Here is a 27,150-nt window from a genome sequence, read left to right on the forward strand (position 1 = left end):
CTTGACAAGGACATTGTTCTTGGATCAGAAAAAAGTGCTCTATTATCATGCAAACCAACCTTGGTTGGTGAGCGTGATGGCTATTCAGCAGCTCGTCTGAGAACAGAGTGAGAATTTGAGAATATAATGCAGCATTCTTGTGACCACAGGCTGAGTTCTCTCAGGCTTATTTTTGTTACAACTGATGCCAGGCCTTGAGCAAACTTCTTCTATAGCTGCCTTCACATCCTTCTAGCCATTGCTACCAATCCCATCCAAAGAAATACCCCTACTGTTGCTCTTCAGCGTCAGAGCACCACCGCAAGGCCACAGAAACCATACCTCTGCCCCCTGACAATTACTCCAGCACATCTCCCTGCTGGAGATCTGATTGGCTTGGGGAGGGAGGTTTTGGAGATGAAGAGTGGATCATAAAGATGCCACTCCAGGTTGTGAATGGTCTATGAACAAGGGCCACATTGACCCTGGTAAAAAGGCGTACAGGAGAACCAACAGCAGTATTGAGAGAGGGCTGTGCTGTCTTATGGGATATATGGTATGTACTGTACTGTATTTACGCAGCGGCTTCTTTTTTTTGGGGGGGGGGCTGTTGATGTGATTGTAGGTGTGATTTTGCAGGGTTCTCAGATCTCAAAAGAGTGGAGGGGCGTTGTAACTTTGGAATGTTGAATTGCATTGTGGGGCATACCGGGGGGGGGGGGGGCGCTTGTCTCATCAACCGGTGGATGACACACTGAAATTGTTCATTTATCCTGTGGTAATCAGGGTATGGATTGTAATGGCTGTGATGAGGTCAAACAGATCATTGTAAAGGTAGCCAATAACTGTACGCTGTGTTTGGGTGTCATATTTGTATCGTCCTGCTTTCTGAACTCTATTACATACACACAGAACAGATATAGTATTATTTTACTGAATCGTTCTGTTGATTTTTCTGAAGGACTGCAAGGGTCTCAACATGATGTTTTCAACTTAAAATACTTTTCTGTTATTATATGTGAGCATGAATGGGTAAATGCTGAGAAAGGGCTGAAAACCGAGGAAGGATTAATCTTAGTTAACCCAGATCTAGAATCTTGCGTAATTAGTACCAGTAATGTTTACGTAGTCTGTCCACGAGAGATTAAGGAAGGATCAACTTCTTAAATGCAGAAAGCACATTGCAATGTATTTGAGCAATAAATCTGTCAACTCACTGTCTCTCACAGTGAACATAATCCTATGTTCACTGTCTTCATAGACTCCAGAAATATAATTATTAAAGTTCAAAATTCCAAACTGTGACGCACATTCATTCTGCAGTAAATTTGTCAGTTGCGTTTACATAATGTTATCAGACAATATTTGTAAACATTAACTTACAAACACAGGAAGATGGATGGGGGATGGAACAGGCTTAAAACAAAACAACTTGTGTGGTGAGAATTGTTGTAGGAGGATTGGCGTGGTATGGTTTGCATGTGACGATATTGTATATGTTTAGTGTAGTGAGTAACCCAGCTAAATGATGGGGTTTCCTGATACTGGGTTTGAATCATATCACTACAGGGCACAGTTAAGCAGCTGACCTCACACCATTGACTTCACCATTGTTGTTTTTTTATGCTGCCAGTGACCGCATTCCAAATGAGATGGTTTGATGGTTGCGAATGAGCCAATTTTAATATAAACATTTACCAAATAGTGTACAGCTATGTTAATATTCTGCCAACACTTTTTGCCCACATTACATTTGTAGACCAAAAATTATCTGGGGAATAACGGCAATTGTAATTTCAGCTGTAAGATGTATTGTGTTGGAGACTTAATCAAGCTAGTCGTCTTGACTACTTTGTTTCTTTCTCTCTTGCATCAAAGGTATTGATAGGAGGCAGAATGCGATCGGGCCATCATCTAATTGGCCTTCACGTAACTGTTACAGAATTTCCACGTGGACAAGGATATCGGAAATTTTATCTAAGTCTACTGGAGGATAATTTTTTCTTAACTAATAATTTCTAACAGTGTTTTATCAGTGCAAAATAGGTTCAGCAAATCCCTTTATTGTTTGGGATACCTTTTAAATGTACCATCAGAGGTCATTCAATATTTGTAAGTAAAAAAAATACTAATTAATTTCTGTCTAAAGAAAGAAGACAGACAAGGGAAATATACAAACTAATAGTACAGGTAGATGCAATAAAATCGGTAATACAGAGACACAAAACAAGTTGGAAGAAAAACCAGAAGAACTGGAGGAACTTATTTAAGAATGATCTAATGTAATCTATTACAAAAATAAAGCAAACTGGATAGAATATGGAGAAAAATGCAACAAATTCTTCCTGAATCGCCAACACAGGATATCTACTTTGTGAATGACACAAGTCATTTTTCCAACAATTGTTTACAGACAGATTATTTCACTTATAATTCACTGTATCACAATTCCAGTGGGTGAGAAGTTGACAAACACTAAATTGACTGTGCCTTTAAACAGCTTGGAAAATTCCAGAAAATTATGTAATGGCTTCAGAAGCTTCTGATAGGCTAATTGACATCATTTGAGTCAATTGGAGGTGTACCTGTGGATGTATTTCAAGGCTTACTTTCAAACTCAGTGCCTCTTTGCTTGACATCATGGGAAAATCAAAATAAATCTGCCAAGACCCATTAAAGAAATTGGAGACCTCTGCAAGTCTGGTTCATCCTTGGGAGCAATTTCCAAATGCCTGAAGGTACCACGTTCATCTGTACAAACAATAGTACGCAAGTAAAAACACCATGGGACCACGCAGCCATCATGCCGCTCAGGAAGGAGACTCATTCTGTCTCCTAGAGATGAATGTACTTTGGCGCGAAAAGTGCAAATCAATCCCAGAACAGCAGCAAAGGACCTTGTGAAGATGCTGGAGGAAACGGGTACAAAAGTATCTATCCACAGTAAAACGAGTTCTGTATTGACATTACCTGAAAGGCTGCTCAGCAAGGAAGAAGCCACTGCTCCAAACCGCCATAAAAAAGCCAGACTACAGTTTGCAACGCACATGGGGACAAAGATCGTACTTTTTGGAGAAATGTCCTCTGATCTGATGAAACAAAAATAGAACTGTTTGGCCATAATGATCATTGTTTTGTTTGGAGGAAAAAGGGGGAGCTTGCAAGCCGAAGAACACCATCCCAACCGTGAAGCATGGGGGTGGCAGCATCATGTTGTGGGGGTGCTTTGCTGCAGGAGGGACTGGTGCACTTCACAAAATAGATGGCATCATGAGGTAGGAAATTTATGTGAATATATTGAAGCAACATCTCAAGACATCAGTCAGGAAGTTAAAGCTTGGTCGCAAATGGGTCTTCCAAATGGACAATGACCCCTAGCATACTTCCAAAGTTGTTGCAAAATGGCTTAAGGACAACAAAGTCAAGGTATTGGAGTGTCCATCACAAAGATCTGACCTCCAATCCTATAGAAAAATCTTGGGCAGAACTGAAAAAGCATGGGCGAGCAAGGAGGCCTACAAACCTGACTCAGTTACACCAGCTCTGTCAGGAGGAATGGGCCAAAGTTCATCCAACTTAATGTGGGAAGCTTGTGGAAGGCTACCTGAATTGCTTGACCCAAGTTAAACAATTTAAAGGCAATGCTACCAAATACTAATTGAGTGTATGTAAACTTCTGACCCTCTGGGAATATGATGAAAGAAATGAAAGCTCAAATTAATCATTCTCTCTACTATTATTCAGACATTCCACATTCTTAAAATGAAGTGGTGATCCTAAATGACCTAAAACAGGGAATTTTTACTAGGATTAAATGTCAGGAATTGAGAAACTCAGTTTAAAATTTGGCTAAGGTGTATGTAAACTTCTGACTTCAACTGTAAGTATCAAGCCTTTTTAGATATACTCAAAGCTCCTTTTTTTAGCATGTTTTAACTACTCCTATAGAAATGGTACTCTGTCAGGTACTCAGCAGGAAAGTCTGGTTTCACTCTTATTCAACCAAGACCCAGATTGCAAATATAAAGATCTGGAAGCCTCTTCAATTTTGTCATGATAATACTGAAAAATACTAATGAAATGCATAGCTCTCAGAATTAATAAGGTTTTACCAGGTATTGTTCATCCTTATCAGAGAGGGTTTTTTACATGGATTATACATTGGAGATAATGTACATACACCACTAGAAGTAATAGAACAACATGAAACATCTAAGAAACCAGGCCTGGTATTTATAACAGATTTTGAAAAGGCCTTTGATAAAGTAGGACTGGATTTTATATACAGTGCATTTGGAAAGTTTTCAGACCCCTTGACTTTTTTATGTCTCGGAGCTCTACGGACAATTCCTTCGACCTCATGGCTTGGTTTTTTTCTCTGACATGCACTGTCAACTGTGAGATCTTGGAGGGTTGGTGGCCTGGCGTTTGGGGGCTTGGTCCGGTGGCCAATAGGTCGCTGGTTCGGGTCCCCTTTTTGACTTGGTGAGAGATCTGTCGACGTGCCCTTGGGCAGGGCGTTGACCCCGGTTGCTTCTGTGGACTGCTCTGATTAGATGGCTGAATGTAATGTAAATGTTGAGCCGCTTCACTGCAGGTAGATTGTATGATTTTAATATTCAATAAATAAAAAATACATTATATAACTTGGACCGGATTGTACAGTGTTGTATTGCAGCGTTACAGTATACCTTACCAGGCCCTACTGTACCATAACCTGACTCATGGTAATATTACTTCTCCTCTTCCCCGGCCCTCTGCATTGGCACCTCTAGCGTTCTCAGATGGGCACCTTCATCGGTGTGTACCTGCCCTGCATGCAGAACATCCTGGGAGTCATCCTCTTCCTGCGTCTCACCTGGATCGTTGGCACTGCTGGCATCATGGAGTCCTTCGCTATTGTCGTCATGTGCTGCACCTGTGTGAGTACTTTTCTATAGAACTATGTAAGAGTAGTAAGGTTTGAAGAATATAGGTCTACAATACATCTAGTATGACTATTTACTTTTCTTTCCTTTAGGGAGTTTCAGGTACTATACTGTAGTATTCTCTGTCGATCTTAATCATCTCATTTTTTTACTCCCTCAGGAAATTGTGTCCATACACCCAACAATGCTAGTATTTTGTATTATTTCCTCCCTTACAGACCATGCTGACAGCGATATCAATGAGCGCTATTGCAACAAATGGTGTAGTGCCAGGTAATGCCAGTTCAACTTCAACTTATTTTCACCTTGGATAAGAAACCTCAACCTGTGTTTTTATGGAGACGTGGTTATTTAACACTATAGTACTGTCAATGTTTTACCTTGGTGGTTTATTTACTATTAAATGTATTACATATGCTCTATAGATTCTGTGGATACCCTTTTGCAATTTTCTATTCGTTTTACATGGATCTGTTCTCTTGCCCCATGCAGCTGGAGGCTCCTACTACATGATCTCCAGGTCTTTGGGTCCAGAGTTTGGTGGGGCTGTGGGCTTGTGCTTCTACCTGGGCACCACGTTCGCAGGGTCCATGTACATTCTGGGTACCATTGAAATCCTACTGGTAAGGATGAAACAGAATGCCTGGTCACGATATACTGTAGGACATGCACAATGTTTTGAGACAGGAGTTTTTAATGACCACATGACTCTTTCAGGAGTTGTTACCTTGTTATAGCCTATAACAGTGGCCCAGAGTTTTTCCTGGACATGTCACATGGTCAGGCCCAACCAATGTTTCATAAAGCTAGTGTCCTAGCTGACTCCTATTCTTGTTCCAGACGTACATCGTGCCTAACACTGCAGTGTTTGTGGCGGAGAAGAAGGAGGACGAGACGGAGGCCATGCTTAATAACATGCGTGTGTATGGGACCTGCTGTCTGGCACTTATGGCTCTAGTGGTGTTTGTGGGGGTCAAATATGTCAACAAGCTGGCCCTGGTCTTCCTGGCCTGTGTGGTGCTCTCCATCATGGCCATCTACGCTGGAGTCATCAAGACCATCATAGAACCACCAGACTATCCGTGAGTTCGATTTATGCGTTCTAGTTAGTCAATTAAATGCTTGTGCCTGTGTTTGTCTCGTCAGAGTAATAGGCACACTTTATAGGACCATCATCAGTCATCTGATCTTATAGGCCCAATATCAGTGTGACGCATATGAATAGACTCTTTATAGCCGTTAGTGGCCAAAAGGAAAATATTCTTTACACAAGATCTCCTCATAGATGTATGTTTCCTACAGAATCTGTCTCCTGGGGAACCGTTCCTTGCAGAACCACAACTTTGAGAAGTGTATGAAGACGGAGGTGATCAAGAACGTGACGTACACCACCGAGCTGTGGAAGCTGTTCTGTGGCAGCCCCCACCTCAACGCTACCTGTGATGAATATTTTACCCTGAACAACGTGACTGAGATCCAGGGCATCCCAGGCCTGCTCAGCGGGGTCATCAAAGGTCAGCTACAATCCACTGCCTGGGGAACGTTACTACACTGGATAGGCCTGGTGGAGACCTACACAGTACAAATGTTACCAGGCCTTCTACATTCTTACTACTAGTTACTCACTTACCATGGTCATACCATCATTTATCATAGTATTATCATGAACAAAGCAAACTGGGAAGACACACACACACACACACACACACACACACACACACACAGGCACATACACATGCTAACACACACGTACATTGTAATGTTGTAATATTATTGTGGTATAGTATTTTGGAATTATACATGTTGTATTGTAGAGTTGTGGGTTAATAATGTGTTATATAATGTACTGTTTTATCAAAAAATATATGGTGACGTAGTTGCTTTAATCTTGTTTGGACCCCAGGAACCATAGCTGCTGCCTTGGCAGAGGCTAATGGGGATCCTTATACAAATTCTTGGTTTGTCTTCTCAACCTGTTGTTTGAATTAGGAAGTCAAAGTATATTAGTCTTTTTTTGTGTGTGTGTTATTTCTCAATTGGCTAATGACAAAACATTTGGATATCAACAGTTTTTATAGTCTACTATAATGTGTCTCCTCTGTGTCCCCCGTAGACAACATGTGGGGTGACTACGGGCCCAGTGGGATGTTGGTTGAGAAGAAGAATCAGTTGTCTGTCCCAGTCCAGGATAACTCCAGAGATATCTACAAGCCTTACATCTTCAACGACATCTCCACCTTCTTCACTCTGCTGGTGGGAATCTACTTCCCCTCTGTCACAGGTTGGTATAGCGACCATATTGGCACCATAGACATAATGTAACTACCATACTATGACATTATTGATTGATTGTCACCCTCATGCAGATTGTTGGGGTGCTACTGTAACTTGAGGTTTGGAAGAACTATGTATTTTTTGATGTCTTCACTATTATTTTACAATGTAAAAATCAAGAAAAACCCTGGAATGAGTAGGTTTGTCCAAACGTTTGACTAGTACGGTTTGTGTGTTTCCATCACAGGAATCATGGCGGGCTCCAACAGATCTGGAGACCTGAGAGATGCCCAGAGATCGATTCCCATCGGCACCATTCTGGCCATAGCAACCACTTCTTTTATTTGTATCCTTGGGGTGTGTGTGTGTGTGTGTGTGTGTGTGTGTGTGTGTGTGTGTGTGTGTGTGTGTGTGTGTGTGTGTGTGTGTGTGTGTGTGTGTGTGTGTGTGTGTGTGTGTGTGTGTGTGTGTGTGTGTGTGTGTGTGTGTGTGTGCACTATTTCTATCTTAAACACAACTCCCAGACATGACCTGTGTGGTCCTATTTGGTGCCTGTATCGAGGGTGTCGTTTTGAGAGACAAGTAAGTACTATTTAAGCGTTGTTGTGATTATCTTTATAGTGAAAAGCACTATATAAAATACATCTTATTATTATTATTATTCCACAGTTAGTACTTCCAAGTAACTATTATTATTTACAAATTGGAAATAGCAGTTATGTCATTATGTAACTTTGATGCGGAAGCCTTTACTGCTCTGTATCATTTCTATATCAAATACCCATCATACACATACCCCCTTGTTGCGCATTTAGAAGGAAAGACCACACGTACACGGACAGCATTGTAAAGAGAACATTGTTGTGCCAATAAGTTCAATGTCATGTGATAGGGTGTTTAGCTGTTCTGTCCCAATCAGCCTAAGATTATTACTGGGTTTTTCATTATGTGTACAGTATGTGCTCACATTTGTCTTTCTTTCGGTCTAGTTCTCTCCTGTACAATACAGTACCTGTGTTTGTATAACATTCAACTGTGTGTATTTCTGCTACAGATTTGGGGACTCGGTTAAGAAGAACTTGGTGATTGGAACTCTGGCATGGCCTTCTCCGTGGGTAATCGTGATTGGCTCCTTCTTCTCCTGCTGTGGGGCAGGGCTGCAGAGCCTCACTGGTGCCCCTCGCCTGTTGCAGGCCATAGCACGCGATGGGATCGTCCCCTTTCTGCAGGTAAGAAGGTCCTAGAGACTCTGCCCTTGCTTTTGCATCTCGAAAACAGAAACACGTCAGCTAGTTCTGTCTCTGTCCCTCTAGGTGTTTGGTCATGGTAAAGCCAATGGGGAACCTACCTGGGCCCTCTTGATGACTGTTGGTATCTGTGAGATTGGAATCCTCATTGCATCACTGGATGCTGTTGCCCCCATTCTCTCAATGTGAGTGTTTAGCTCAGTGTGAATAATCTTGCCTCAAAAGCCTGTTGGTCAAAAATAAGTCACTTTTCTTTGTCCTTTCCGTGGGTCTGGGTTGCAGGTTTTTCCTGATGTGTTACCTGTTTGTCAACCTAGCCTGTGCCGTCCAGACATTGCTACGCACTCCCAACTGGAGGCCCAGGTTTAAGTTTTACCACTGGTGAGTTTATTTCTCGTACCAAAAGCGCCAAATGCAATTATATTCCATTCTGGACCTTTGGACCCACAAGGAGTGCAGGTTTTGTTGAGAATGGCGCCAGAGGGGATGGCTGGCGTTTTACGTGCACCTATCCAGCTATTTTGTTACTTTTTTCGCATATTTTGTTACTTTGTTTTGGTACTTATTTTGTACATAATGTTGCTGCTACCGTCTCTTATGACCGAAAATACCTTCTAGACATCAGAACAGCAATTAATCACCTCGAACTGGATGAAGATTTCTTCTTTAACGAGTCCGGCGTGAAGGATATACTGCTTTCTTGGGAACTGTTCCGAATCCCCATCATTTGCGTGAAGAAAAGATGGAGAAAAAGGGGGCGGAGGTCGGGCTGCCTTCTGAGAATTCGTAGGCGCGTGAGTAAACCTCCTACCATCCGTTCTATTGGCCAATGTGCAATCATTGGAAAACAATGTAGATGATTTACGATCAAGACTATCCTACCAACGGGACATTAAAAACTGTAATATCTTATGTTTCACCAAGTTATGGCTGAACGATGACACGGATAATATAGAGCTGGCAGAATTTTCCATGCATCGGCAGGATGGTAAGACGAGGGGTGGGGATGTGTATCTATTTGTCAATAACAGCTGGTGCGCGATGTCTAATATTAAAGAAATCTCTAGATATTGCACGCCTGAGGTGTGGAGTACCTTATGATACACTGTAGACCACACTATGTACCAAGAGTTTATCTATATTATTTGTAGCAGTCTATTTACCACCACAAACCGATGCTGGCTCTAAGACCGCACTCAACAAGATGTATAAGGCCATAAGCAAGCAAGAAAATGCTCATCCAGAAGCGGCACTCCTAGTGGCCGGAGACTTTAATGCAGGGAAACTTAAATCAGTTTTACCTAATTTCTCCTAGCATGTCACATGTGCAACCAGAGGAAAAACAACTATAGACCACCTTTACTCCACACACAGAGATGCATACAAAGCTCTCCCTTGCCCTCCATTTGGCAAATCTGACCATAATTCTATCCTACTGATTCCTGCTTCCAAGCAAAAACTAAAGCAGGGAGTATCAGTGACTCCCTCAATATGGAAGTGGTCAGATGACGCGGATGCTACATCACAGGACTGTTTTACTAGCACAGACTGGAATATGTTCCGGGATTGATCCAATGGCATTGAGGAGTATACCGCCTCCATCATCGGCTTCATCAATAAGTGCATCGACGACGTCATCCCCACAGTGACCGTACGTACATATCCCAACCAAAATCCATGGATTACAGGCAACATCCGCATCGAGCTAAAGACTAGAGCTGCCACTTTCAAGGAGCGGGACACTAATCTGAATTCTTATAAGAAATCCTGCTATGCTCTCAGATGAAGCATCAAACAGGCAAAGCGTCAATACAGGATGAAGATTGAATCCTACTACACCAGGTCTGACGCTCGTCGGATGTGGCAGGGCTTGCAAACTATTACGGACTGCAAAGGGAAACCCAGCTGCAAGCTGCCCAGGGACCCAAGTCTATCAGTCGAGATAAATGCCTTTTATGCTCGCTTCGAGGCAAGCAACACTGAAGCATGCATATGAGCACCAGCTGTCCCGGACGACTGTGATAACGCTCTCAGTAGTCGATGTGAGCAAGACATTTAAACAGGTCAACATTCACAAAGCCGCGGGGCCAGACGGATTACCAGGACGTGTACTCAAATCATGCGCGGATCAACTGGAAAGTGTCTGCACTGACATTTTCAACCTCTCCCTGACCAAGTTTGTAATACCTACATGTTTCAAGCAGACCACCATAGTCCCTGTGCCCAAGGAAGCGAAAGGTAACCTGCCTAAATGATTACCGCCCCGTAGCACTCACGTCGGTAGCCATGAAGTGCTTTGAAAGGCTGGTCATGGCTCACATCAACAGCATCATCCCAGATACCCTAGACCCACTCCAATTCTCAGACCGCCCCAACAGATCCACAGATGACTCGATCGCACTCGACACTGCCCCTTCCCACCTGGACAAAAGGAACACCTAATGTGAGAATGCTGTTCATTGACTACAGCTCAGCGTTCAACACCATAGTGCCCACAAAGCTCATCACTAAGCTAAGGACCCTGGGACTAAACACCTCCCTCTGCAACTGGATCCTGGACTTCCTGACGGGCCGCCCCCAGGTGGTAAGGGTAGGCAACAACACGTCTGCCACGCTGATCCTCAACATGGGGGCCCCTCAAGGGTTTGTGCTTAGTCCCCTCCTGTACTCCCTGTTAACCCACGACTGTGTGGCCAAACATGACTCCAACACCATCATTAAGTTTGCTGACGACACAACAGGGGTAGGCCTGATTACCGACATCGATGAGACAGCCAATGTGAGCAAGACAAAGGAGCTGATCGTGGACTACAGGAAAAGGTGGGCAGAACAGGCCCACATTCTCATCGACGGGGCTGTAGTGGAGCGGGTCGAGAGTTTCAAGTTCCTTGGTGTCCAACAAATCACCAACAAACAAACATGGTCAAAGCACAACAAGACAGTCGTGAAGAGGGCACAACAACACCTTTCCCCCCTCAGGAGACTGAAAAGGTTTGGTATGGGTCCCCAGATCCACAAAAAGTTATACAGCTGCACCATTGGGGAGCATCCTGACCGGTTGCATTTCTGCCTGGTATGGCAACTGCTAAGGCGTCTGACCATAAGGCGATACAGAGGGTAGTGCGTACGGCCCAGTGCATCACTGAGGTCAAGCTTCCTGCCATCCAGGATCTCTATACCAGGCAGTGTCAAAGGAAGGCCCTAAAAATTGTCAAACTCCAGTCACTCAAGTCATAGACTGTTCTCTCTGCTACCGCATGTCAAGCGGTACCAGAGTGCCACATCTAGGACCAAAAGGCTCCTTAACAGCTTCTACTCCCTAGCCAAAAGACTGCTGAACAATTAATCAAATGTACAAATTACCTCGACTAACCAATGCCCCCGGTATATAGCCTAGTTATTTTTATTTGGTTACTTTTTATTATTTTTTGCTTTAGTTTATTTGGTAAATATTTTCTTAACTCTTTCTGGAACTGCATTGTTGGTTAAGGGCTTGTAAGTAAGCATTTCACGGTAAGGTCTACAATTGTTGTATTCGGCGTTTGTGACAAACAAAGTTAGATTTTTTATTTTTTTTCCCCAAGCACTAACCCACCTGATTCAACCAATCAACTAATCATCAAGCCCTTGATTAATTAAATCAGGTGTGTTAGTGTTGGTATGGAATAAAAATAGGTGTCCAAGAAATATCAGGACTAAGGAACACTGACCTAATGCCTATCCAAAAACTAAGCCCCTGTTGTCCTGTTCTCTGGTACCTGCAGGACTCTGTCATTCCTGGGGATGAGTCTCTGTCTCTCCCTCATGTTCATCTCCTCCTGGTACTATGCCCTGGTAGCCATGTCCATCGCAGGATGCATCTATAAGTACATTGAGTACAGAGGGTAAGAGTTTGGTTTCCCAATTACAGCTCAATAACATTGTACTGTATTGTAATTACATTGGTTGTGGTACTTAAATGTGTGACACTCAGCTTTTATGTAGTGTGGCTGTTCCCCACACAATACAATATAACACCGTATCATACATCTCTATACGTGTCCCACCCTTTCTTTAACCCATGTTCTGGACTGTGTGTTATAATTGGCTTCAGTTAGTTTGGTGCATTGCATTGGTTTCAGTTTGGTTTATTGCTTTTGTGACCTAATGTGTGAGATCTCTGTAATCCTATAGTGTTCCTGCCTTTTTTAACCCACTCTCTGAACTCAGGGGCTCCCGAGTGGCGACGCATTCTAAGGCACTGCATCTCAGTGCTAGAGGCGTCACTACAGACCCTGGTTTGATCCCGGGCTGTATCACAAACAGCCATGATCGGGAGTCCCATAGGGCAGCGCACAATTGGCCCAGCGTCGTCTGGGTTAGGGGAGGGTTTGGCCGGGGTAGGCCGTCATTGTAAATAAGAATTCTTAACTGACTTGCCTAGTTCTTTAAAGGTTAAACAAAATGTATAATTTAACTCTCTTTCCTCTCAGGGCAGAGAAGGAGTGGGGAGACGGGATCAGAGGTCTGTCCCTGAACGCTGCTCGCTACGCTCTGATCCGCCTGGAGGAGGTGCCAACACACACTAAGAACTGGAGGTGAGAGGCCGAGAACCATGTAGAGCGTAGGGTGGCGATGACTCCTAGGCCAATGTACAGTTGTGGCCAAAAGTTTTGAGAATGACACATACATTTTCACACAGTCTGCTGCCTCAGTTTGTATGATGGGCAATTTGCATATACTCCAGAATGTTATGAAGAGCGATCAGATGAATTCGCAATTAATTCACAATTTTGCCTAAGAATACAGCCATGAATGAAGAATGGTACCAACACATCCTCCGAGAGCAACTTCTCCCAACTTGCCAGGAACAGTTTGGTGACGAACAATGCCTTTTTCAGCATGATGGAGCACCTTGTCAAAAGGCAAAAGTGATAACTAAGTGGCTCGCGGAACAAAACATCGATATCCATGGCCAGGAAACTCCCCAGACCTTAATCCCATTGAGAACTTGTGGTCAATCCTCAAGAGGTGGTTGGACAAACAAAAACCCCCAAATTCTGACAAACTCCAAGCATTGATTATGCAAGAATGGGCTGCCATCAGTCAGGATGTGGCCCAGAAGTTAATTGACAGCATGTCAGGGCCGATTGCAGAGGTCTTGAAAAAGACGGGTCATCACTGTAAATATTGACTCTTTGCATCAACTTCACGTAATTGTCAATAAAAGCCTTTGACACTTATGAAATGCTTGTAATTATACTTCAGTATTCCATAGTAACATCTGACAAAAATATCTAAAGACACTGAAGCAGCAAACTTAGTGGAAATTAATATTTGTCTCATTCTCAAAAATGTTGGCCACGACCGTAGAGTGATGATAAAACCCTTCCTCTTCGAAGAGTCATGAAATTTTGTCAGCCGGTTATTGTCATGCAAAAGACTGCCAGTCTCACTGTAATTGACCGAAAATGTACATTAACACGTTTAGCATCTCCTGGCCTCCATGGACACAAGCTGCTGACCTACACCTTTAGAACATAAAAAAAAAAGTCAAATAAATGTCATTTAAGTTACACCATCACAATGAATCCATCATGAGTGGTGTTGATGTGAGCCATTACCAATCTTTCAAATAAGTGATTTGAAAGATTGGTAATGGCTCACATCAACACCATTATCCCAGAAACCCTAGACCCACTCCAATTTGCATACCGCCCAAACAGATCCACAGATGATGCAATCTCTATTGCGCTCCACACTGCCCTTTCCCACCTGGACAAAAGGAACACCTATGTGAGAATGCTGTTCATTGACTACAGCTTAGCATTCAACCCCATAATGCCCTCAAAGCTCATCACTAAGCTAAGGATCCTGGGACTAAACATCTCCCTCTGCAGCTGGATCCTGGACTTCCTGATTGGCCGCCCCCAGGTGGTGAGGGTAGGTAGCAACACCTCTGCCACGCTGATCCTCAACACTGGAGCCCCCCAGGGGTGCGTGCTCAGTCTCCTCCTGTACTCCCTGTTCACCCACGACTGCATGGCCAGGCACGACTCCAATACCATCATTAAGTTTGCTGACGACACAACAGTGGTAGGCCTGATCACCAATAACGATGAGACAGCCTATAGGGAGGAGGTCAGAGACCTGGCTGGGTGGTGCCAGAATAACAACCTATCCCTTAATGTAACGTCACCAAGACTAAGGAGATGATTGTGGACTACAGGAAAAGGAGGACCAAGCACGCCCCCATTCTCACCGACGGGGCTGTAGTGGAGCAGGTTGAGAGCTTCAAGTTCCTTGGTGTCCACATCACCAACAAACTAGAATGGTCCAAACACACCAGGACCGTCATGAAGAGGACACGACAAAGCCTATTCCCCCTCAGGAAACTAAAAAGATTTGGCATGGGTCCTGAGATCCTCAAAAGGTTCTACAGCTGCAACATCGAGAGCATCCTGACTGGTTGCATCACTGCCTGGCACGGCAACTGCTCGGCCTCCGACCGCAAGGCACTATAGAGGGTAGTGTGTACGGCCCAGTACATCACTGGGGCTAAGCTGCCTGCCATCCAGGAACTCTACACCAGGCGGTGTCAGAGGAAGGTCCTAAAAAGACCCCAGCCACCCCAGTCATAGACTGTTCTCTCTGATACCGCATGGCAAGCGGTACCGGAGTACCAAGTCTAGGACAAAAAGGCTTCTCAACAGTTTTTTCCTCCAAGCCATCAGACTCCTGAACAGGTAATCAGATGGCTACCTGGACTATTTGCATTGTGTGCCCCCCCAACCCCTCTTTTACGCTGCTGCTACTCTCTGTTTTATTATATATGCATAGTCACTTTAACTATACATGCATGTACATACATGCATGTATAGTTAAAGTGACTATGCATATATAATAAAACAGAGAGTAGCAGCAGCGTAAAAGAGGGGTTGGGGGGACACACAATTTACATTGGCTAACAGGGCTATCAGCATTGTGTCCCACCACCCACCACACGCCAACCCCTCTCTTACGCTACTGATACTCTGTTCATCATATAATCATAGTCACTTTAACCGTATCTACATGTACATACTACCTCAATCAGCCCGACTAACTGGTGTCTGTATCTAGCCTTGCTACTTTTATAGCTTCGCTACTGTATATAGCGTCGCTACTGTTATTTTTCACTGTCTTTTGTTTTACTTTTTTTTCTTTACTTTACTTATTGTTCACCTAATACCTTCTTTGCACTATTGGTTAGAGCCTGTAAGTAAGCATTTCACTGTTAGGTCTACACCTGTTGTATTCAGCGCACGTGACAGATAAACATTGATTTGATTTGTAGGCTTGTTCATTTAGCTGAAAAATATGCTTAAGTCCTGTGCCATTATTTTATATCATTTTATAGTAAGAAAAATATAATTTAACTTAGCTGAATAAAATAGAAAGGATATTTTTCCCATTACAGAGCGAGTGAACATTTGAAGTGGCTATGTTGAGCATAAAAGGGATCATTTGAAACAGATTATATATGGAAGATTTAGTTATTTGGCAGCTTTAGTTGTGAAAGATACAAGAATGTCTTCGAAATCAAAACATAGGGGTGCATTGTCAGTTTGAAGACTGTACAATCTAGTTGAGATCTGATGCACAATACACACAGTTGTCTTGATGTTCTGTCTGGTGACCTAGTTTAGGGACTTTTCCTGATGCCTATCTATTGACATATACTGAATGTACTTTACCTTATCTCTCCCCCCAGGCCTCAGCTACTTGTGCTACTGAAGTTGGATTCAGACCTTGGGGTGAAACACCCTCGTCTGCTGTCCTTCACCACCCAGCTGAAGGCAGGGAAAGGCCTGACCATCGTCAGCTCTGTGCTGGAGGGCACCTACATGACCCTGAGAGCCGAGGCCAAGAGCGCAGAGCAGGTGAGACTGAGACACTCATATCACATGATCATGGCGGCAGGGAATTCATATCCATTGTTGGGATTTGTTACTTGGGAAAGTAATATATTACATATTACTCCTTACTTTCAAAGTAACACGTTACTCTGCACAAAGTCATTTTCATAAAGTAACGTGTTACTTTGAAAGTAAGGAGTAATATGTAATATATTTATGAAAATGACTTTGTGCAGAGTAACGCGCTATATTACTTTTGCGTTACTTTCTTTCACAAACACCCTCAAATGAATCTTGGCAACGAGACATGTTAGTCAGCCTTCAATTTAATAATGTAGAAGAGGATACAATACTAATGATATGACAGACACAAAATCCAATTTTTTATTCTTTAAAACTAGAATAGCCGGTCCTCGACAAATTCGAATTGACCAATGCTGCAGGCGTCTATTTTAAGTCTAAGTCCATTTAATATACACCATCACAAAGAAATCTATTATTATTTCCATTTAGGCAGGCCTTAAAAAACATTATGCAACAAATAAAATTTCTTTCAAAAGAAGAGAATAGCATATTTTTTGTTGAATTATGTTACTGTGCTTAGTAGCCTAGGCTATATGGCTATGCGGCGTGAAATCAAATCAACTATAGCATAGTTAATTTGTTTATGTAAAAGACAATACACTCTTTTTCTATTGCCCTTATTGCAGTCAGTCACTTACAGTTAGGTCCATAATTATTGGCAACCTTTATAAATATGAGCAAAAAAGACTGCGTAAAATAAATACAAGTACTGAGTGATATTCTATGCTCAAAATAATTGGTATATTATTTTATACTAATACAATTGCTCAGAGAAAGATTTTGTTTAAAAAAATCTCGAAAGATAACAGTAAAAATTATTGTCAACCCTGTTTTCCATACTCTAGCACCCTCCCATTGTGAGGATAACATCACTGGACATACATACATACATACATACATACATACATACATACATACATACATACATACATACATACATACATACATACATACATACATACATACATACATACATACATACATACATATACATTTACATTTTAGTCATTTAGCAGACGCTCTTATCCAGAGCGACTTACAGTAGTGAATGCATACATTTCATACTTTAAAAAAAAAAAATTCTCATACTGGTCCCCCGTGGGAATCGAACCCACAACCCTGGCATTGCAAACACCATGATCTACCAACTGAGCCACACGGGACCCATACATACATACATACATGCATGCATGCATACATACATACATACTAGGGATGCACGATATATCAGTGAACATATCGGAATCAGCCGTTATTAGCTAAAAATGCCAACATTGGTATCGGCCCGTTAGTTTAACGGGACGATAGTTTAACGCCCGATGTCAAAAGTGAACCTGGATGTTCCACAGTGCTACTGGCAAAATATTCTGTGGACAGATGAGACTACAGTTGAGTTGTTTGGAAGGAATACACAACACTATGTGTGGAGAAAAAAAGGCACAGCACACCGACATCAAAACCTCAACCCAACTGTATGGTGCAGGGAGCATCATGGTTTGGGGCTGCTTTGCTACAGGGCCTGGACAGCTTGCTATCATCGACGGAAAAATTAAATCCCAAGGTTATCAGGAGAATGTAAAGCTATCTGTCCGCCAATTGAAGCTCAACAGAAGTTGAGTGATGCAACAGGACAACGACCCAAAACACAGAAGTAAATAAACAACAGAATGGCTTCAACAGAAGAAAATACGACTACTGGAGAGTCCTGACCTCAGCCCGATTTTGAGATGCTGTGGCATGACCTCAATAGAACAGTTCACACCAGACATCCCAAGAATATTGCTGAACTGAAACAGTTTTGTAAAGAGGAATGGTCCAAAATTCCTCCTGACCTTTGTGCAGGTCGGATCTGCAACTACAGAAAACGTTTGGTTGAGGTTATTGCTACCAAAGGAGGGTCAACCAGTTATTAAATCCAAGGGTTCACATACTTTTTTCACCCTGCACTGTGAATGTTTACACAGTGTGTTCAATAAAGACATGAAAACGTATAATTGTTTGTGTTATTAGTTTAAGCAGACTGTGTTTGTTTATTGTTGTGACCTAGATGAAGATCAGATCATTTTATGACCAATTTATGCAGAAATCCATGTATTTCCAAAGGGTTCACTTACTTTTTCTTGCCACTGTATTCTTGCATCAAATGTTTCATCCACTATCGGTATTTTGCAAGTGAATTTATGGAAACTGTATTTATTTTCACTTTCCCATCAATTCATCCTCCTCTTCACTCTTTCATTATATTTTTTTCTCCTGATGTTTGCTTGTTTTTTCTTGGTGCAGAACGTCAAGTCGGTCATGCACGCGGAGCGTACCAAAGGTTTCTGCCACGTGGTGGTGTCCTCTAACCTGCGGGATGGTTTCTCCCACCTGATCCAGTCGGCAGGGCTGGGGGGCATGAAACACAACGCAGTTCTCATGGCCTGGCCTGGGGGCTGGAAACAGGCTGAGGACTCCTACCCCTGGAAGAACTTCATTGGTACACACACCGTACTCTAGTATCCTCCACAGTATACACCATCGTTTGCTATACTAGTCTACAGTAGATTTTAAGTACAATCAAGTATGTCATACTAAGTAGCCTCTTGTGACGACATCCACATTCATTTGAAAAATTAAGCTAGCTTAGCTACCTATTGAGATTTGGTTTTAGGTTCTGAGAACATTTTTGTATGTTTATGGGCAGGGTTAAGAGTTTTTCCTGACCAAATGACTTGACCAGAGTCAGTCAAAACTGTGGGGCCTAATTATATGGGTTTCTTGCACTGATAACAATATAAGCAGTACAGTAAATATCCTCCTTATCCCACAGAGACAGTGAGAGAGACTACGTCAGCCCATCAGGCCCTGCTGGTTGCTAAGAACATTGACAAGTTCCCCTGCAACCAGGACCGTCTGGGGGAGGGCACCATAGACGTGTGGTGGATTGTTCATGATGGAGGTCTTCTCATGCTGCTGCCTTTCTTGCTGCGCCAACACAAGGTATTGTGGCATTGGCACCATATGCCATTGGGTACTGTATACTGTTGCTTTGTAAAAAAAGAAGAACAATTATATACGCACTACATTCTAATAATGGCCAGATTAAAAAAATTGTAAATTGCAAGGGGCCATTAAACAATTTCCACAACTGATAATGGACTGAAGCACTATAGCATTTAGAACAGTTTACAGACGCGCATAATTTCTTTCCTTTTTTCTATCTCTCTGTTCCTTGTCCGCCCCAGGTGTGGAGGAAGTGTAAGATGCGTATCTTCACAGTGGCTCAGATGGATGACAACAGTATTCAGATGAAGAAGGACCTGCAGATGTTCCTGTATCACCTCCGTCTCAACGCTGTAGTGGAGGTGGTGGAGATGGTAAGCAGCTGCACTCACACTTAATCATGCCTGCTATAGTATTAATAAGAAACCATTTGTCAAGGGTTTTGCCCCTTTTTTTTGCCAGTTTCTTTGTATTTCTGTCCTCAGCACGATAGTGACATTGCAGCCTTCACCTATGAGAAGACCCTGGTGATGGAGCAGCGCTCTCAGATGCTGAAACAGATGCAGCTGTCCAGAACCGAGCGAGAGAGAGAGGTAATGTGATGCTCAACTCTGTCAGGTTCTGTTTAACCCACAGGAGGTTGGTGGTACCTTAATTGGGGAGGACGGGTTCATAATAATGGCTAGAATGGAATCAATGGAATGGTATCAAACTCATGTGTTTTCATGTGTTTGATATCATTCCATTTACTCCATTCCATCCATTATTATGAGCCGTCCTCCCCTCAGCAGCCTCTTGTGGTGTAACCAGTTGATTCAATAGTGGACAACAAAAAGGAAACGCTGGAACACTGCAGCTCACGCTCCCGAGTGATTTTATATGGAACAACATTTCGACCCTGCATCAGACATCCATATCCAGGTGGGGGTGGAAGGTCCTATATGTAGGGGCAGTACTCAGTGACATCACTTAATGAAACGGGAGGTAAAATTAAATAACCGGTTCACAATATTAACATTCAATGTATCAAAATACATGATCATACACAAGGAAGGTGATCAGTATTTACAGTAAAATATGGTACACACACAAAATGTGTGTGTGTGTGCGTGTGTGTGTGTGTGTGTGTGTGTGTGTGTATATATATATATATATCACAATATTCAATTAGGATAAGAAACACAATATGTACATTTTGAAACTAAAGGGTTTAAGTCAAAACATTGTTGTAAATAAAATCACCTGGGAGCATGAGCAGCAGTGTGCAGTATTTTCCTTTTTATTTTCCATGAGTTTGCCTACAACTCCAGCACCTGCAGAAAGTACCTGGATGTGCATATGCTCTTCAGCTTTTGTACAATAGTGGATAAAACATAATTATATTGACAAGCAAACACTTGGTCACTGCTTTGAATGTTGACCATAGACCTATGCACGGTGTTTAAATCAAAGACGGGGACAAAGGTTGCACTTCACACACGGGATAGATTATATTTCTGTTCCTTCCTGTTGCAGTAGTTCTTAACTTCCTTGTTGTTTGTGGCTCGTAATATGGACCGACTGTTGTGACATTTTGGCCTGTCCTGATTTCCTGCTGCTGTGTTGGATGTTCTGGGCTCGCATCGGGTTGGGCTTCAGATTCAGAGCATCACAGACGACTCGCGTAACTCCATCGAGAAGAGGAAGTCATCCGTGGTGGAGACACTACAGGCCTCAAACACACTACAGGTCCCAAGCCTGTCCATATCCATGGACATACAGGAGGATGAGGAGGTAGCCCAGCAGCCATGTGATGTGTCTGCCTCAGAACCATCCCATAAACATCCCATAAACATCTCCCTTCCCTCTCCACCCTCCAGCCCATCCTCATGCCTGTATCTGACATGGACAGAGCCACAGCTATTAAGTCTTTTTTTTAAATAGCTGCCATTTGTCAGTTCTTGAGGAAATCTTAAGGAATGACTAAGGTGTTCCAGTAAAAGCGTACCCCAATACTGTATGTGTTTCTGGAAGCAGCGCCCTGAAGCCTTATTCTGAATGAATATGGCTGTGGGAAAAGAATGAAAGAGAACTGAATTATAGGATTTCTATGGCTGTGGGCCTCTTGTGTCCTTGTCACCCTACTCCTGCATCCACTTACCTGAGCGTTATCGGCTCAGTAACTTTGTAGCAAGTATTACACTTAGATCTTTTTACATCGATCTTCTTAGAACCAAAAACTTACAACGTTCTTGGTACGCTGGCAAAACCGCCAACCCCAAACCTCCAACTTGAACTTGGATTAGAAATGTAATCCCATTTTTCCTAATCGTTTCCATCATTTCCATTTGTCAACTTCACTTCGATTTATTTGTAGTATGTTTTATTACTATTGTTTGCTATAGTACACTTTATTTTGTTTCTATGTCATGTATTGTTTTTATGGAGCTTTGTTATTTTAACGTTGAAGCATTGAAATGTACAGTAATATTTCATGCCTTTTCCATGGAGTAGACAGATGAACGAATGCAATCATGAGAACGTCATCCATCATCCATTTTGGATCTATTGCTTGGATTAACATTATCATTCTTGCCGATAATGCAAAACATAAGGATAGTCTCCATTCTATAGTTGTGCCAGCCTCCTGATCCTATCTGACGGGAGGCACCGCTTTGTTTAGCATCCTGCCTGGGTCTGTAGTGACACCAGTGTTATCCCCCAGGCTCAGCTGATCACTAAACTGGGCACTAAGTCCCACGCCAACCTCAGTGACACAGCTACCGCTATGCCCGACCACCATGTCCACATGACCTGGACCAAAGACAAGCTGATCGCCGAGAGGAACCGTAAACGTGGCGAGCCGACCGTGGGCGTGAAGGACCTCTTCAATATGAAACCGTAAGTATCTCCCCTAGAGGCCCAAGGCTCACACTGCAGTACACTGTCAGACATACCCCTTTCACACTACTGAGCCGAACTGAGTGTTGCTGTTCTGTACTGGCCTGGTTATGGTAGTGTGAAAATGGTATTAGCACTGCCAACAGAAACTACGTAATCCATAGATGCACCTGTCTAGTGCACATATAGAATAATGGCTACAATAGCTACAGTACAGTTACATACTTGAAATATCTAGACAGAGTATGATGTACGTTGACTTGAACTATACTCTGTTCTCAGGATGTTCAGACTAGTCTGCACTCCATCATTGATGCCCTGTTTTCCCTATTTGTGTCTGAAATGTGTGATTAACCATGGTGAGATGTATATATTATAAACATACCTAAGTCGTTCTATGTTTTGTTTTGTTTCCTCTCTTCTAGTGAGTGGGAGAGTCTGTAAGTCAAGTTTCCCTTAGTCTTAAGTATGTGTGTGTGATCCTTTTTTCCCCCTCATGTCGTGACCTTATAGTTTTTCTTAGAGATACGAGGGGTGTGTGACGAGGGGTGTGTCTTTCTTCACTTCTCTCCACTTCTAACAGTATGTATAGTACTCTCTGTTGATTTACGTGGAAAATATAACATTCACTCAGCATGTGTGACCTTGCCTAACTTGCCTAGACTATTTTATATATGCTTATAATGGTAAGCATATATACAGTACCAGTCAAAAGTTTGGACACACCTACTCATTCAAAGGTTTCTTTATTTTTACTATTTTCTACATTGTAGAATAATAGTGAAGACATCAAAACTATGAAATAACACATGGAATCATGTAGTAACCAAACAAATCTAAATATATTTTATATTTGAGATTCTTCAAAGTAGCCATCCTTTGCCTTGACAGCTTTGCACACTCTTGGCATTCTCTGAACCAGATTCATGAGGAATGCATTTCTAACAGTCTTGAAGGAGTTCCCACATATGCAGAGCGCTTGTTGGCTGCTTTTTCTTCACTCTGCGGTCCAACTCATCCCAAACCATTTCAATTGGGTTGAGGTCGGGTGATTGTGGAGGCCAGGTCATCTGATGCAGCACTCCGTCCCTCTCCTTCTTGGTCAAATAGCCCTTACACAGCTTGGAGGTGTGTTTTGGGTCATTCTCCTGTTGAAAACAAATGATAGTCCCACTGAGCGCAAACCAGATGGGGATGGCGTATCGCTGCAGAGTAGAGTTGAATTCTAAATAAATCACTGACGGTGTCACCAGCAAAGCACCCCCACACCATCACACTTCCTCCTCCATGCTTCACATGGAACCACACATGCAGAGATTATCCATTCACCTACTCTGCGTCTCACAAAGACACGGTGGTTGGAACCAAAAATCTCAAATTTGGACTCATCAGACCAAAGGACAGATTTCCACCAGTCTAATGTCCATTGCTCGTGTTTCTCTGCCCAAGCAAATCTTTATTTTTATTGGTGTCCTTTAGTAGTGGTTTCTTTGCATCAATTTGACCATGAAGGCCTGATTGCTGCAGTCTCCTCTAAACAGTTTATGTTGAGATGTGTGTCTTGTTACTTGAACTCTGTGAAGCATTTATTTGGGCTGCAATCTGAGGTACATGTAACTCTACTGAACTTATCCTCTGCAGCAGAGGTAACTCTGGGTCTTCCATTCCTGTGGAGGTCCTTATGAGAGACAGTTTCATAATAGTGCTTGATGGTTTTTGCGACTGAACTTGAAGAAACGTTCAAAGTTCTTGAAATATTCCGGATTGACTGACCTCCATGTCTTAATGTAATGATGGACTGTAATTTCTCTTTGCTTATTTGAGCTGTTCTTGCCATAATATGGATTTGGTCTTTTACAAAAATAGGGCTATCTTCTGTATACCCACCCCTACCTTGTCACAACACAACTGATTGGCTCAAACACATTAAGAAGGAAAGAAATTCCACAAATGAACTTCTAACAAGGCACACCTGATAATTGAAATGCATTCCAGGTGACTACCTCATGAAGCTGGTTGAGAGAATGCCAAGAGTTTGAAAAGCTGTCATCAAGACAAAGGGGTGGCTACTTTGAAGAATCTAAAATAGAAAATATATTTTGATTTGTTTAACACATTTGGTTACCGCAGTACATGATTCTGTATGTGTTATTTCATAGTTTGATGTTTTCACTATTATTATACAATGTAGAAAATAGTAAAAATAAAGTAAAACCCTTTAATGAGTAGGTGTGTCAACTTTTGACTGGTCCTAAAAATACAGTTGAAGTCGGAAGTTTACATACACTTAGGTTGGAGTCATTAAAACTTGTTTTTCAACCACTCCACAAATTTCTTGTTAACAAGCTATAGTTTTGGCAAGTCGGTTAGGACATCTACTTGGTGCATGACACAAGTTACTTTTCCAACAATTGTTTACAGACAGATCATAACAATTATAATTCACTGTATCACAATTCCATTGGGTCAGAAGTTTACATACACTAAGTTGACTGTGCCTTTAAACAGCTTGGAAAATTCCAAACAATGATGTCATGGCTTTAGAAGCTTCTGATAGGCTAATTGACATCCTTTGAGTCAGTTGGAGGTGTACATGTGGATGTATTTCAAGGCCTACAGTGAGGGGGGGGAGTATTTGATCCCCTGCTGATTTTGTACATTTGCCCACTGACAAAGAAATGATCAGTCTATAATTTTAATGGTAGGTTTATTTGAACAGTGAGAGCCAAAATAACAACAACAAAATCCAGAAAACCGCATGTCAAAAATGTTATAAATTGATTTGTGTTTTAATGAGGGAAATACTAATTGAGTGTATGTAAACTTCTGACCCACTGGGAATGTGATGAAAGAAATAAAAGCTGTAATAAGTCATTCTCTCTACTATTATTCTGACATTTCATATTCTTAATATAAAGTGGTGATCTTAACTGACCTAAAACAGGGAATGTTTACTAGGATTAAATGGCAGGAATTGTGAAAATCTGAGTTTAAATGTATTTGGCTAAGGTGTATGTAAAATTCCGACTTCAACTGTATCTAACAAATATGCCTTGATGCTTAGGTAAGTGAGGCGTGATATTATTCTTGTCAAATCAACAATTACTTCTGCCTACAATATTCCTTAACTAGATTTAGTTTAGCCTACTGTTACATGCAGTATCAACATGACATTACTCCTGAACCATGTTATATCAGTATAATCTATAATATGGCTATACTGTAGCATGTCTATGGAGGCATTCGTTATACATTACTTAGGGTAGCTAAATGGCTTACTGTACATTTTTGCGATTACAATTTTGCCATGATACCGTCAAGTCACGTATCATGAATGCTTATGACAGGTGTGATGTCATGTTTATAATAGAAGCCTGTAGTAGGATATAAGGCATACAATGCATCCCAAATGGCACCCTATTCCTTATATAATGCACTACATTTGACCAGGGCCTGTCAGGCTCCGGTCAAATGTAGTGCATTATATAGGGAAAGGGGTGCCATTTGGGACTCAATCCAAGTAGAAGACATTTAAGAGTTGTTATTCTTGAGTTTAACCTGTTGTTTTGTAGGAACCAGTCTAACGTGAGGAGGATGCACACCGCGGTCAAGTTGAATGAGGTTGTGGTCAACAAATCCCAGGGAGCTCAGCTGGTGCTGCTGAACATGCCTGGACCGCCCAAAAACAAGGGTGGTGACGAGAATTGTATCCTTTTTTTAAACCACTAGTATACTCTGAACTGGATAACGGAGTCAGTATCATCTTACAGTAATAAATAGACTGATAGGGACTGAAGCTATTCTGATGTACAGTGCTGTGAAAAAGTATTTTCTCCCTTTATGATTTTCTCTATTTTTGCAAATTTTTCACACTGAATGTTAACAGATCTTCAACCAAAACATAATATTAGATACAGGGAACCTGAGTGAACAAATAACACAATTGGATACCTATTTATTTATTAAACAAAATTAAGCAACACTCAGTTCACCTGTGTGAAAAAGTATTTACCCCCTTACACTCATTAACTGGTTGTGCCACCTTTAGCTGCAATGACTGCAACCAAACGCTTCCTGTAGATGTTGATCAGTCAAATTTTGGTCCACTGTTCCATGCAGAACTGCTTTAACTCAGCGACATTTGTGGCTTTTTATTTTTTTTTACCATTTAACTAGGCAAGTCAGTTAAGAACAAATTCTTATTTTCAATGACGGCCTAGGAACAGTGGGTTAACTGCCTTGTTCAGGGGCAGAACGACATATTTTTACCTTGTCAGCTCGGGGATTCGATCTTGCTACCTTTCGGTTACTAGTCCAACGCTCTAACCACTAGGCTACCTGCCGCAGTTCAAGCTTGAACTGTTCGTTTCAGGTCCTGCTACAACATCTCAATGGGATTTTGGTCTGGACTTCGACTAGGCCATTCCACAATGTTATATTTGTTGCTTTTAAGTCATTCTGATGTAGAATTTGTGTGTTTTGGATCATTGTCTTGTTGCAGGACCCAGCTGGGCTTCAGCTCAGACGGATGTCCTGACATTGTCCTGTAGAATTCTCTGATACAATCAGAATTCATGGTTCCTTCAATGATGGCAAGTTGTCCAGGTCCTGAGGCAGAAAGGCATCCCCAAACCATCACACTACCACCACCATGCTTGACCGTTGGTATGAGGAGCTTATTGTGGAACACAGGGTTTTTGCCAGACATAAATATGGCATACTTTTATGACTGCTGAATACCAACTATCAATCACAGATCACGTTTTTTCAGGTAGAGATACCTCGCAAAGAAACTGCTCGCTATCCCTCTCGAGCTCGCATTCTTCTCTGTTCTCTCTATGTCCCACACTAACCTAACATAGCATGTGTAAAAGAAACGGACAGACCGGACAAGTA

General features: G+C 42.1%; 1 protein-coding gene across 2 annotated transcripts in view; it reads left to right on the forward strand.

Moving 5' to 3' along the window:
* The window catches only part of LOC115169691 (solute carrier family 12 member 7), an 85,382-nt gene that overhangs the window by 56,233 nt on the left and 1,999 nt on the right, over positions 1-27,150 (forward strand). Inside the window, exons 4-25 of one of the 2 annotated variants that reach the window (XM_029725581.1) lie at positions 4,755-4,901; positions 5,126-5,180; positions 5,400-5,530; positions 5,748-5,989; positions 6,210-6,421; positions 7,021-7,188; positions 7,429-7,527; positions 7,706-7,763; positions 8,236-8,410; positions 8,495-8,613; positions 8,711-8,809; positions 12,193-12,312; positions 12,901-13,005; positions 16,161-16,329; positions 18,673-18,868; positions 19,202-19,371; positions 19,617-19,748; positions 19,860-19,967; positions 22,079-22,254; positions 22,680-22,694; positions 22,778-22,836; positions 25,827-25,897. In XM_029725581.1, coding sequence (XP_029581441.1) covers positions 4,755-4,901; positions 5,126-5,180; positions 5,400-5,530; positions 5,748-5,989; positions 6,210-6,421; positions 7,021-7,188; positions 7,429-7,527; positions 7,706-7,763; positions 8,236-8,410; positions 8,495-8,613; positions 8,711-8,809; positions 12,193-12,312; positions 12,901-13,005; positions 16,161-16,329; positions 18,673-18,868; positions 19,202-19,371; positions 19,617-19,748; positions 19,860-19,967; positions 22,079-22,254; positions 22,680-22,694; positions 22,778-22,796 — 2,715 coding nt within the window. In that variant the 3' untranslated portion in view covers positions 22,797-22,836; positions 25,827-25,897. Of the gene's footprint in view, positions 1-4,754; positions 4,902-5,125; positions 5,181-5,399; positions 5,531-5,747; positions 5,990-6,209; positions 6,422-7,020; positions 7,189-7,428; positions 7,528-7,705; positions 7,764-8,235; positions 8,411-8,494; positions 8,614-8,710; positions 8,810-12,192; positions 12,313-12,900; positions 13,006-16,160; positions 16,330-18,672; positions 18,869-19,201; positions 19,372-19,616; positions 19,749-19,859; positions 19,968-22,078; positions 22,255-22,679; positions 22,695-22,777; positions 22,837-25,826; positions 25,961-27,150 lie in introns of those variants that run through there. The other variant, XM_029725580.1, reaches the window with a different exon arrangement.

Source organism: Salmo trutta, chromosome 31 (genome assembly GCF_901001165.1).
Source record: "Salmo trutta chromosome 31, fSalTru1.1, whole genome shotgun sequence".
Lineage (NCBI taxonomy): Eukaryota > Metazoa > Chordata > Actinopteri > Salmoniformes > Salmonidae > Salmo > Salmo trutta.